The sequence below is a fragment of the Plecotus auritus genome (assembly GCF_963455305.1).
Source record: "Plecotus auritus genome assembly, chromosome: X".
In the NCBI taxonomy this organism is placed as follows: Eukaryota; Metazoa; Chordata; class Mammalia; order Chiroptera; family Vespertilionidae; genus Plecotus; species Plecotus auritus.
Genome location: NC_137784.1, coordinates 86,326,390 through 86,339,969, shown reverse-complemented (window position 1 = coordinate 86,339,969; position 13,580 = coordinate 86,326,390). Strand labels below are relative to the sequence as shown.

Below are 13,580 nucleotides of genomic sequence, written 5' to 3'. Positions count from 1 at the left end.
GGGTTGTGGACAGCAGACAAAGGATAAGAAATGAGCTGAAGATATAGGGTTTGGATTTTATTTTGTGAGTTTTAAGAAGTCATGAATGGGTTTTAGGCAAGAAAGCGACATGGCCAAATTTATGTTTTAGGAATGGTTTGGAGAAGGCTAGGCTGGAAGCAGAGACCAATTTGAGACTAGTGCAGGTTGCTGGGGGGCAGTGAAGGCTAACCATTTTCTCCTACTTCTAGGGAGTTTTCTCCCTTCATAAAAACATCAGTCGGACTGATATAGACCTCTGGTCACTAATGGCTGTTGTGTCTGAATTAAGAATTTAAAACTCCCAGTTGAGGTTTGAGACATTTGCAAGAAGGACAATATTATAGACTGAGATTACCTAGGATCAAATTTGAATTCTGTTCACTTACTATCCATGTGACTTTGAGTAAGTTACTCTCTCTGTGTGCCTCAGTTTTCCCTTTTGAGAAATGAAGAGTTCCTACTTCATCTGTCTGTAATGAGAATCAAGTGAAACAATGAATGCAAAGTACTCACTCAGGCCATAGTCTGATAAATGTTCCTCCAAAATGGAGCTCAAGGACAACCAGGAGGATACCAATGAGGTTCTGAACTATCTACTGGGTTTTTAAATCCCTTTTTTCTAGGGGCCTGTCAGGGCCCATAGCCTGGACCTGAATTGGTCTTAGACCTTATGGGGGTGGGGTGGTAATTGTGTCTTCTATGGGGATTAGAAAACTTAAATAATTTGTGGATGAGTGAAGGGAGTCAGATAATTGGAGTTATAGTTTTATAATTGGCATCTGATAGGCCTCATCTAAAACCTAGCAGATAGCAGAATAAAGCTGTGCCTAAATGATACCAATAGTTCAATTGATTAATTTTTTTACCCCATCCTCAACTAACCATTTGTTTGCCTTCAATTGATGTAACATTTGCTCAGATACAATTTATATTCATGTCACCAAAGCAGAAAATAAGGAGATGGGCTTTCTGTGATTTCTGCTGACCAACAACTTTTTTTTTTTTGGCTGAAACTCACTTATTTTTGCTAAGTCTTGGTGCTTTTCCCATGATTTGTACACCTTTCTCTTATTGCTTCTGGGTAAAAATCATAGACAGACTTAAGAAGCCTCCTCCTGTGTACAGACCAGTAGCTCCTCCTGAGCATGCCCCTCCAGAATGTCTCCAGCTGATGAGGCTTCAGAACAATGAACAACTTTTGATTAAATATTTAATCAGGTAAGGACTCTGTGAATCTTAGCACTGCCCAGCAGCCATTTTGAACACAGCCTATCCCATATTAACTCCCTGGATTCTTGTCATATCGTGGAAGGAAACTCTAAAGAGAAAAAGGCACTTCTTTAGGTAAAGAAGCATGGAGGTGGCTACTTGGAGGCCTTTCATACCGGAGCATCCCAGCACATCCTCAAAGAGGACAAGCATTGGTTTTTGTGCTCTTCTGTATGTGAACCTCTGTTCCAGACAATCCACAATCTGACCTAACAAACTTTTCAGTGGTGGAATTGAACCATCAAGCATTTGCGAGGCACTAGCATTGAGACTGTTTCAAGATGAGTATCATGGAATAGATGGGGATCTTCATACAGTCATGATTGCTTTGAAGATCACGAGAATTATGATGACTATACTATTTAAGCAATGTGGGTTGTTTTGGAGGGTCAGGAAAAATATAGGTGTTTGAAAGGGTGTTCAAGATGGAAGAAAGTGCAAATGTGGAGTACAAAAGCAGGAGATTCCTTAGATTTCTAGGGAATGACTTGAGCAAGAGTACCTGTAAAGTGATAAACTCTCTCCTTAAAATATGAAATTTCTAAAAAGGCTGATTCTTTCTTTAGAGTGGGGAACTAAAAGGGGGAAATGAGAAAAGGACAGAGAAAGTCCTATTAAGGGATCTTATGGTTCCTATGCTGGAGCCAGCAGTTTAGCGCTTTGTTGAAACTACAGGATACTGAAACTCAGGGTGCTCTCTATGAGTGCTATGTTAGCTTTAGTGAAGAGGCTTTTGAGCCTGGCTAGAGTACAGCACTGAGATGCTTTCTGAGTGGCAGGTATCTGAGGCAGAAAAAAGAAAGAGTTGGATTGAAAGCCTGACAAGCCCTGCATATGAACTCATCCGTATCCCCAGTTAACAATGCCTCCATTAGCCTAGCTGGCTTTCTTGAAGACACTCAAACAGGTGTTTAATAGTATGTAAAAGACAAAAAAACCATGAAGGTCATATTACTAAAAATTTCCCATAAATCAAGAGAAAAAGCATTTGCCCTTGTGTTGATGCTAGATATGTTATTTTAGATATGTTATTTTAGAAGACAGCGGAGAAGTCAGTGATAGAAGGAGTTGTACATCATGGGACCTTCAAAGAAGACATTGCTGGAGCTGCCCTCACTGAAATGCTTCAGTGGAAGTTTAGACTGTCTGAAAGACAAGGGTAGTTTCCCAATTCCCTATAGCTAATAAAACTTAAATGGAGAGAGGACTGTGAGGCTCCCTGGATTAGGCAATAGGGGGAGCCCAAAGCATCTGATCTGGCTACTGAGATTATTAGCAGGACTTTGGTGGACTGTAGATGTGGACCAGGCTCAGAAGAAAACTACTAGTGTTGGCCTTGGCATACTGAGTATCAGATGTGTGGCCCAGACATATAGGAGGGTTCATTGGGACAGATTCCTAGATGTCTGCCCAGCAAAACTTTTTGTTGTGAACACAGCCTTTTGCATGCTAAATACCGCAACAAGGAGGGACTACCTCTTCATTATTCCAATGCTATGCCAGGCTCCCTATTTCTGTAGATGGGAAGGGTCCTAGGAAGGCGTATTGAAAATCTATAGTATGCAGTCACTTCTAAAGAATCAAGGCATAGAATGGGACAAGACCAGCTGAATTTCTACATTGCCCTGACTAACATGAAGGGCAGGTGATAGGGAACACCATTCTTCCTGGATTCCATGGGAATAAATAGGGTTAGATCTTACCATGTAGATCTTGGGTCATATTTAAGAGGTCAAGGAACCTTCCACTGCCCAAGAATTGGCAATACAACAGCACTTGAAGATGAGGATAATTTAGTAGGTCGATGATCTAGAAGGGTAAAACAGCACTCCCTGCTCTCTTTCCCCTTATACCACTCACAACTGGACTGGGCTCAAGAACAAATCCTGTTGCCTTAGAAGTGGCTACTATTCATATGTTTGTATCTCAGAACTGAAGGATCCTGCCCAGATCACCTTTGCTTAGACTTGAAAGAAACAGAATGGTAGGGGAACAACTACTCAAAGAAAATGATCCCTGTGAATGGACCAGGGTGAATATGAGGGTGGGTGGTGACTTTTGCTACTTTTCCTGGGTTTACCTCCCCTCACCTGGCATTTTAAAGGAAAGGGGTTTTGATAAGGGGTCCTGTTCCATTATCACTGAGTTTGGGAAGTAAGAATTCCCTGACACCTCTTTCTGTTTTACTTCCAGTTTAAAACTTTCAATAAAGGTAAAAAGACCAATATCATTGATTCTATACTTTGGATGTTGGAACAGTATTCTAGCAACTTAGAAGATCTGATCCAGGAATGGACTGAAGAGCTGGAAATTGAAAAACAGAAAACAGAAAAGCTTTTAACACAGATGCTACCACCATATGTGTGAACCCCTGAGGAGTGTGAATCCTTGTAACTGTGTGTTCTATTAAATATAGAAAAAACACACCCATCAACTAACTTCTCTCTCTCTCTCTCTCTCTCTCTCTCTCTCTCTCTCTCTCTCTCTCTCTCTCCTGCACCCTCAGTAGGTTTGAGTCACACCTTCAAATCAAAGAATAATTGGAAATCAAGGGAGCAGAGCACACTTGCTAATTTTTCACTACCTGTGCATCATGCTGGTCATTTAAGTTTTGGTACCTTGGTTTTTCTGTCATTTCATGACTTTGCCTGTAGTTGATCAATTAAAAGGAAGCAGTTCTTTGAACTCCTAAAGGAAAGTAGTAGAGTTGTATTTCTAGGATTTTCATTCCTTAGTTGAAAGTTTTATCTGTTACTACAATTTCCAAAATTTACCAGGCACCTTATTCTGTTGTAACACGATCTTCTAGGATATAATTGGATAAACTAGTCTCTTGCAAAGGCAACCACCTGAGAACATTCCCTAAGGGCATGGGGTGCTGAGGAAGAAAGAGAGCTGAAAAAATTCCACAAAGGCACAGACTAGGTTTGTCTTTTCAGTGCTGTATTCCAGCGCCTAGCACAATACTTGGCACATTGTAAGCACTTGATATATATTTGTAGAATAAATGAAAGAATTAATGTTTTTATCCAGGTGATATTTTCTTCCTCATTTACTTGACAGTGATTTTTGGATAAATTGTATTCTAGCAGATCTGTGTGTGACATAGTGGGAAGCATCTTTCCTCTGAGGAATAACTGTGTCTGCTTTTCAGATCAGTTGCTGAATCCCTCAAAAAGGGCCACACGGTTGAACCTGAGGGTTTTGACTTGATCACCTTGTACTTCAATGACATTGTGTGCTTCACCACCATCTCAGCCATGAGTGATCCCATTGAGGTGGTGGATCTTCTCAATGACCTGTACATACTCTTTGATGCCATCATTGGCAGTCATGATGTCTATAAAGTAAGTTAATTAGCACAGAAATACACTGAGTGGCCAGATTATTATGACCACCCCATCAGTGCTTCGTTGGGTCACCTTTTGCCTTCAATACTGCGGCAATTCTTCTTGGCATTGACTCTACCAAATGTTGAAAGGTTATGCGAGAAATCTGACACCATGCCTGATGAATAGCACTGTTCAGTTCTGTGAGATTTGATGGTTGTGGAACCAGCTGCCTGATGGCTCTTTTAACTTTGTCCCACAAATGCTCAATTGGATTGAGATCTGGTGATTGTGGGGGCCACATAAGCAAGGTAAAATCTCCCTCATGTTCTTGAAACCACTCCTGCACAATATAAGCACCATGGCATGGTGCATTGTCTTGTTGGAAGAAGCCATCTCCATTGGGATATGCCATCAACATGATAGGATGAACTTGATCAGCAACAGTACTTAGGTATGTTGTGCTATTCAAACGTTGTTCCACATGAATTAAAGGGCCCAAATCATGCCAGGAAAACATGCCCCAAACCATAACACTGCCCGCAGTAGCTTGAAGGGTTGTACTCATGCATGTGGGGTGCATGCTTTCATGCTGTTTCCATGAAATTCTCACTCTGCCATCTGCATGATGTAACTGGAAACGTGATTCATCAGACCACATGACTTTTTTCCAATGCTCGACTGTCCAATCCTTGTGTTCCTGTGCGAATTGGAGACGTTTTATCTTGGTAACTGCAGACAGCAAAGGTGTTTGAACAGGCCTTCGGCTTCCATATCCCATACGATGCAGTGTACGGCTAATTTGCCTACAAACGTCAGGTGGTCATAATAATCTGGCCACTCAGTGTATATTCCAGAGAGAAATTTTTATATGAGGCTCATCTATGTATACTTCAAAATAAAAGGATGCTATTTTATTAAATGTTATTTAGGAATTAAAATTTAAATAGTAAATTAAAAAAATTGCATGGGTATCTCATTGAAAATGAAAGCCAGACATGATTGCTGGTCACATTTCTTTTGAGCTGTTTTCTAGAACTGGGACTAAGAAGAGGTTAGGTCCAAAAGTGTTATTGCACTTTAGTGGCTGACTCCCTACAGTGTAGGCAGTATAATGCTAGGCACTGAAGGGGATACAGAAGTATTGGTGTTTTGCCTGTAGTTGGTAACTGCTACAGAGTTCATCTTGGTAAAGTTTATGTAGAAATACATGCTGATAAAAGTTGATTTCCCGTTTAGGTACATTTTATTTTATACAGAAGAGAATTCTAGAATTACTCATGTTGAAGAGCTATTAAATCTGAGGCTCTTAGGGATTGCTACAGGGTAACCAAAAGCCCACCTATTGGTCTGAGGTCTGGGAAGTGGTTAATTGTGAGGTTGCAATCCCCTGCTCCCACCTTTCCCTACCCTTCCAGCCTTTTAATTTCTACTCTTCCTATCAAAGTTTGCAGAAGATGAATAGAGAATAGATGACTTCATAAACTCACTTTGGTGTGATGCTTCCTTACACTTGATTTTATTTGTTATCTTGTCACTAGGAAGAAACTTGCTAAAATTTTCATAGCTATGCATAGATGTTTCCACGTTGTCTGCAACATGGACACTTATCTTATTGGCGTAGAAAGATGCCACAGGCATCCCAAACTTTAGACAACTCCTCTGTCCCAGGAACCAAGGCATTGCTGGAGAATGAGTAGCTCCATTCATTGGCTCCTTCACAGGAGTCTGAAATGTTCCAATTCTTAAATCACACACAGGGTAGTATGTTTATCTCAGATTAGACAGGGCCCTTTCAGGTCAGATAGAGAGCCTCAGGGCTAGGCAAAGCCATCTAAATAGGACTCACAAATAGACATCATACCTGCCAATCAGCAGGAGCTGCAAATTAGTCAAGAAGCACACATAGAGACTATGAAGGAGGAAAAATCCATGGAATCAGACTACTCATCTCAACTTGTTGAACTCAAGCAGCCTGAAGAGAAAAACAAATCACCAAAAGCTAATTCAGTTGAAACTAAAATAAATGGTGATTCAGCATGAGCAGTAACACAGTCACTGGTTTAATCAGTCCAGCTGATATTGTTCAGACAATTGTTGGTGATCTTAGGGATAAGGCTGTTAGATATTTTGGGACTTTATGGTTATAGTAGGGAGTTAGTTGGCTGTTTCCAGGACAGAGCAGAGCTATGTGAATTCAAAATTGGAATCTGATTTTTTAGTCCAGTTTATTGAAAATAAACAGCGCAAAGTAAAAATATTGAACCAGCAATGATTCATCAAACCTGTTTGTGTTTTCTTCCCCACCCCCCGTAAAATTGGAAGCGCTTCCTCTGGCACTTGATAATCTGAAATGGAAATGAGAATGCTACTGCAGAATTACGAAGTGCATGATTTGTTTTCAATTTCAATTCTCCTGCTACTACCTAATCTCCACCAGACCCTTTTCTATACCTCCTCTTCCCTTTCTCTGTCATTTTGCTGACTTATGCAACCCACAGTTTCCCCCTGCAGTCCCACACCAAAGCTAGGCAGTGCCTATGCTCCCTGCCCTTCTAATCTTTTTATCCATATCCTTGGGAAATCCTGTGTGACTGACTCAAATCTTAATGGTCAACCACCAGTCTCTGATAATGGCCAACCAGTGAGTTTTCCCTTCCCATATAGCATTTGCACAGTACCCATTGCCTCCCTCTGTGTAGACAGGCATGCTTATTTGAGGGCAGGGAACCTTCTCTCAAAGTCCACCAGGTAAGGGAGGCCCTGATTGGAAACATGCTGAGGTACAAAGTCTCATTAGTGCAAAAGATCATTGTTATTGGCTATATAGAAAATCATGATGAGAGGCCTATTGCTGATTACTACTGATTATTTTCTCTAAGGCTCATTTCAAGACTTATCAGTTTGGTAATGATGCCAATTATGATGAAGAAGAGATATTTTGCACTTATCATACACCCGGCAGATTTTAAGTGCTTTGATATGTATTAAGATTTTAGTTCTTAGAAAACTCTATGAGGTAGATACTGTCATAATCCCTATTTTACAGATAAGGATACTGAAGCACAGAGAGGTTAAGTGACTTGCCCTGCCACACAGTTTATAAATGATAGGTCTTGGATTCTAACCAAGATAGCATGACTCCACAATTTCATGGTCTTAACAATTGCAGTCATGAGTACTGCTCTCTAGGACAACATGGATTTAAACTGCATCCACACTTGTAATAGCAGAGTCAGATTGGCAGATTTCACAGAAGTCCTTTCAGCTTACTTATCTTTTGGATTTACTTGAAAAGCTCCAACTCACTGTCACCTAAAAAAGTGAGCACATTTCTGTGGGGAAGATGAGGAGCACAGATTTTCCTTTATTTACAAGTTTCCAGCTCTAACTGTCCCCTCCAAAGCAGCTGAGGCTTAGTAGTGCTGCCCCTTAAGTGGTAGCACTACGAGAGGAGGAGATAGCTGGTGGTAAAAGACCCAGTTCTCATATCCAATGAGACTGCAAAACTAATTTTATCATATTAGCAAGGCAAAGCAAAAGGAATGAACTCTTCCACCTCCATTATTTCCCTTTTCCTATACTTGCATTAAGGTTGCCCTAGCTCATTTATCTGAAATCACTTAGGGAAATATTTGATGGAGGAATACCATGTGCACCTTTTCCTAGGGTGCTTCCCCATGGACACCCACAGACAGTCTCAGAAATCTTCCCTTTTCCTTTTCCCAGGAATTGTATGGAGCCTAATAGTGCTCTAAGGCCAGCCAGAAGCCTGCAAAATAGTTGTACTTATTTCAGAATTTATCGGTGGGGGACATGACATCAGTATTTTCTAATAAAGTTTCTTAAGTGATTCTACTGTACAGCCAGTCCTGTGAACCACTGACAATCTCCCTTTCCTTCTCACTTTACAAAAAGTACACCTGGTTCCCATCATACCACGTAAACTTTGTGAAACACACACACACACACACACACACACACACACACACACACACACACACACACCAGAAGTTATTTGCTTGCTAAATCTATTTTCCCCTATTTCCCAGGTAGAGACCATTGGTGATGCTTACATGGTGGTATCAGGCCTCCCAAAGAAGAATAGCAGTAGGCATGCAGCTGAAATTGCAAGCATGTCCCTAGGTATCCTGAGCTCCGTGAGTATCTTCAAGATGCGACACATGCCAGAGGTGCCAGTCTAGATTTAAATAAGCCTGCACTCAAGTAACAATGACAAGAGATGACAATCCCATGTGCCTCAAGGGAAAACTAGAAAAGGAGGGAGAGGATATATTTTCCCTGATTATTGGTAGCTGGATTATCCAGCAGTCTAGTGCTGCATAATTCTTTTAAGCCCACTCAAACTTATTCTCTTCACAGTGGTCAGCATCCTTGTTCAAGATACCAAACCCTTTGAGTCTAACTTTCTTGTTAAAGCCAGCATTTCAGTGTTTGACTATATAAGATCAACATGTATATGTTGTATTTAGGATAATTCACTTAATTATTTAAAATCTCAACTCCTGAAGTATTTGTCTCCCACACTACTCCCCACTTGTTTGAATATATTCAGGATCTCCCCTTCATTGTATCCTTCTCATCTACTTTAACAAATTCACAGTTATCTTGACAGATATCTCACTTGATGTCACAGATATCTGGCCTGGTAGTCCTTCTTGCTTCCATCTCCACTTACCTCCTCTTTATCATTGCTTTGCTCTTTTAGGCTCCTTTTCTTCCTCCATTCTTTTCATCCCTTTCCTACCATATTTCTTAAAAGAGTGATTGATATTCACTATGCCATTTTGTCAATATCCACTCCCTCTTTAGCTCCTTTGTAATCTGGTTTCAGCCTTCAACACTGTCCCCAGTTCTGTTCTCCTCTTATCTCTGCAGCATTTTATATTCTTGAACATCTTCCCTAAAAATCTTCCCTCATTTGGCTTTTCTTACATGCTTCTCACTTGCCAAATGACTCTTCTCCATTTCATTTCCTGCTGCTCTTAATAAGTCCTACTCTCTAAGTGTGGCTGCTCCCATATTTTCTGCAAAACTCTGAGTTATGGTCTCCTTGCTTTCTGCCCATTCTAACTTCTAATTCATTCTCTATGCACTGCAGCCTGCCTTTCATTTTCTACCATTGTCTGATAATCTCTTCTGTCTCTATCTTTCCCTTAGATATTGATATCGCTCAGGGTTCTGTCCTTAATCTACTGTTCTCCTTTCCTTATATACTCTTCTGGGTGATCTCATTCATGTCTATTATTTAACTGCCACTTGTATGCTGATGACTTCCAACTGCACAAGTTCAGCACATGTCTTCTTCCTTAAGCTTTAGTCTTACATGCCAAACTTGCAGCTGACATTTCTACCTGAATGTTCTACACGGACCTCAGCCTCAACACATCCAAAACATAATTATTTTCTTCCCACATTAGCTTCCTCTTCTTTCTGTTTTTATTCTCTATTTTAGTTGGTGGTATCACCAATCATCTTGTTATTCCAGTTAGTCTTGGGAGTCATTATCCTCGACTCCTTCCTCACCCTGACCTTCACCATTCAACCAACTATTAAGTCTTAAATATTTCACCTTTTAAATATTTCTTGAATATGTCTTATCTCTTCTTGACTCTCACTACTCAAGGCTAGGTCACCAGCATCTCTTGCCTGGATCATTGCTATTGCATCTTTTTTGGTTCCACTCTTACTTTTTTCTATCCATCCTTCTCATAGTCATCAGCATAATCTACATTTGTTTGTCTGTCCTTCCATTAGACTATACACTCCTTGATGGTTACCATATCTTACTCATGTTTGTATCCTGAATGCTTAGCACTTTGTAGGTGTTCAGTATTTTTCTTTTAAAGAAAAGCACTCATCTCTCATTTGTACTTCAGTTTAACATCTCCAAACCCCCTTAGCACATCTCTTCTTGGATAATTCACCATTGCTTTGAATTCAACATACCTAAAACTTCAAGTCATCTTTTCCCACAAACCAGCATAAGTTCATAATCTCATGCCAATTTCCTCATGGTTATCAGTCAGATAGCCAACAAGTCTGTTGGTTCTCCTTTCACAATGTCTCTCTTTTATCAACTCTTTGCCCTCCCCCTCCTCTATCAGCACCTCCTTTCCAGTACTTACAACATTTTAATTAGATTGCTGTACCTTCCACTTAACAGTTTTCCTTGATTATACTTTCTTTACTTTCAATGCATTCTATATACTGAGGTGAGAAAAAAAGGAAAAATCATTTTCATCCTATAATTTCTGCTCAAAGTTACCTAGTAGTTCAAAGTCCTATAGCTTGTACAAACTAATATCCAACCTTGTTTACAGTTTCTCCCTAGCCACCTGAACTACACAGACTGCTTTCCCTATGAGCTTCCCCAAATTCCATGCTTGATCCCAACCACAAACCTTTGATTCATGTCCCTTCTGTCCTACTTAAATCCTACCCACCCATCAAAATTCAGATCAAATTCTGCTTTCTCCACTGGACCCTTCTTAACTGAATCAGGTCCTAATAACCACCCCCTCCCCAAACTAGTATAGCACTTCTGCCTGTAGCATTTATCTTGCCTCAACTATACATTGTTCTAGGTTGTTAGTTAATTGCTTCCTGTTTGGTTGTCTCTTCTCTTCAATCCTCCTATATAATAAAGAGGTAATATGCAAATTGACCATCACACCCTTGCACAAGATGGCTTCCTCCATGTGGTCACAAGATGGCCACCACAAGATGGCCGGCAGGGGAGGGCAGTTGTGGATGATCAGGCCAGCAGGGGCAAGCAGGCCAGCAGAGGAGGGCAGTTAGGGGCGACCAGGCTGGCAGGGGAGGGCAGTTAAGGGTGACTGGGCTGGCAGGGGAGGGCTGTTGGGGGCAATCGGGCCGGCAGGGGAGCAGTTAGGCATCGATCAGGCTGGCAGGGGAGTGGTTAGGGGGAGATCAGGCTGGCAGGCATAAGTGGTTAGGGGCAATCAGGCAGGCAGGCAGGTGAGCGGTTGGGAGCCAGCATTCCCGGATTGTGAGAGGGATATCCCACTGCTGGTTTAGCTGTTTACAGATAGACAGTCTCCGAGGGGTCCCAGATTGGAGAGGCTGCAGGCTGGGCTGAGGGACACCCTCCCACTGCACAAATTTCATGCACCAGGCCTTTAGTTAGACTATGATCTCCTGGAGAACTGAGACTATGTGTTACATTTCTTTTTTATTCCCCTAGGTGCCCAGTTCAGGGCTCAGTGAATGCTTCTGAATGGGTGAGAAATGAATTAAAATGAGAAACTTAGGTTTTGTAATTATTATTTTTATTCTTAAAAATTAAAGTTTAGAAAGGACTTTTTGAAGCAGAAAGACTAATTACTTTTTCTAACTCAGGAAACAACAATAAGACAATGCTGAACAAATTTAATAGAAACAGAGTAGAAATCAGAAAGGTAAAGGTGAAGAACTTCCTAGTTACTCCTAGAACTAGGTTTTCAGTATGGTTGTTGAAGTTTTTCAAGTAATGTTCATTCTATGAACACCTAACACAGCCATATTAAAATATAAGAGCAAAAAACATTCTAAGGGCAAATAGAAAATATTCGTGGGTTATCTATATAACTGCTCTTCCGTGCTTCTAATACAAAAGATTGAAAGTTAACTCTACTTCTTTTTGGATTTTAAAACTGTCTTAGTAATAATTGTCTTGATAGACACAGTTTGAGAGACATATAGCCCTATGGCATTCCTACTTCCAATACTAAGGCACAAGAGAGTGTCCCATTTTGTTTCTTGCAACAAATATGTTTGAATCCCGAGTCCCTGCCCATTCTTTCTGGTTTGGGTTTGATGCTTATTTGTCCCTGTTGACAGATATAAGCATCTTGGGTATAACTATTGCTTGGAAAAAAGCTATAAATCAGAAAGGTAGTCATGTCTGCATCATTATAAACTTGCTTCTCATAGGTCAAAGAATTCATTACTCATTATAAGACTTCCTTCAGATTCTCAGAGCTATTTGGTGGCAACTTTATTCTTTTATGAAGCATTGAATGCATACCTGTTGACTGTAATCCTAACTGCCTGCTACTCTGTAGAGCCAGTTGTTGGGAGTGATAGGCCTCACCATGCCCAGATACTGCTTATTCGGAGATACCGTGAACATAGCTTCTGGGATGGAATCAACAGGATTATGTGAGTACCTATAGTATGGTGGATGGTATAGTAATCTCTTACTTTTGAGAAAGTAATTCTTCCTCAATAGAGGAGGAAGAGAGTAGGGTACTTGATGTTTTGAAGAAAAATAAAACACAATTTGAAAAGATTAAGAAGATTTAACACATTTTTCCTGGTCTATAATGGCAAAACAGTAGGGGGTGATGTTGGATTGAACATGTATCTTTCTGGTTCTAGAAATGAAACTGTAGCTAAGTGACACTGAAGCAGCAAGTATTTGATCAAAACAAGTAAAAAAGTTATTTGGGTAAAGGAAAAAATTTGCCAACTTGATGTGTTTAGGGGAATCATGTTGAAAAAAGAAATAACTAAGGAACTGACATTTTTAGTTTTTCAACTAGTTTATGGAGACATACCCAGAGCCAGCTGCTGTTTGCTGCTCTGGTCTTCTTTTTGAACTAGTTAGGACCCCAGGAGTTCTGGCTTCATCAAATAGCTCCCTTAAATTTAGCTACCAATAAACCCCCAACCTAAGGAGTTTGGGATTCTGAAATAATTAATTCGAACTTGATTATATATGAAACCATTAGCTTCTATCAAAATATCCACTGTGTCCATGATACCACTCCTTCTTTGAGAAGAAAACTGTACAAACTATTATGACATCTGTCTGTTGCCAGCAACTCTTTCTTGGTTATGTACTGCTACTACTAAGGCAGTATTTGAATTACAATATGCTTTTACATATATCCTGGTTGAGCAGAGATTTGTTCATGCTAGTATAGGAAAATAATA

The 13,580-nt window shown here is 40.3% G+C and overlaps 1 protein-coding gene across 1 annotated transcript in view; it reads left to right on the top strand.

The window, feature by feature from the left end:
• The window catches only part of GUCY2F (guanylate cyclase 2F, retinal), a gene marked incomplete at both ends in the record, with an annotated part of 197,736 nt that overhangs the window by 134,332 nt on the left and 49,824 nt on the right, over nucleotides 1–13,580 (top strand). The window contains 9 exon segments of the mRNA XM_080653124.1: nucleotides 1,116–1,223; nucleotides 1,226–1,239; nucleotides 3,484–3,653; nucleotides 4,445–4,637; nucleotides 8,672–8,821; nucleotides 8,823–8,825; nucleotides 8,831–8,846; nucleotides 12,707–12,716; nucleotides 12,718–12,803. Of these exon segments, the coding sequence (XP_080509250.1) occupies nucleotides 1,116–1,223; nucleotides 1,226–1,239; nucleotides 3,484–3,653; nucleotides 4,445–4,637; nucleotides 8,672–8,821; nucleotides 8,823–8,825; nucleotides 8,831–8,846; nucleotides 12,707–12,716; nucleotides 12,718–12,803 (750 nt within the window).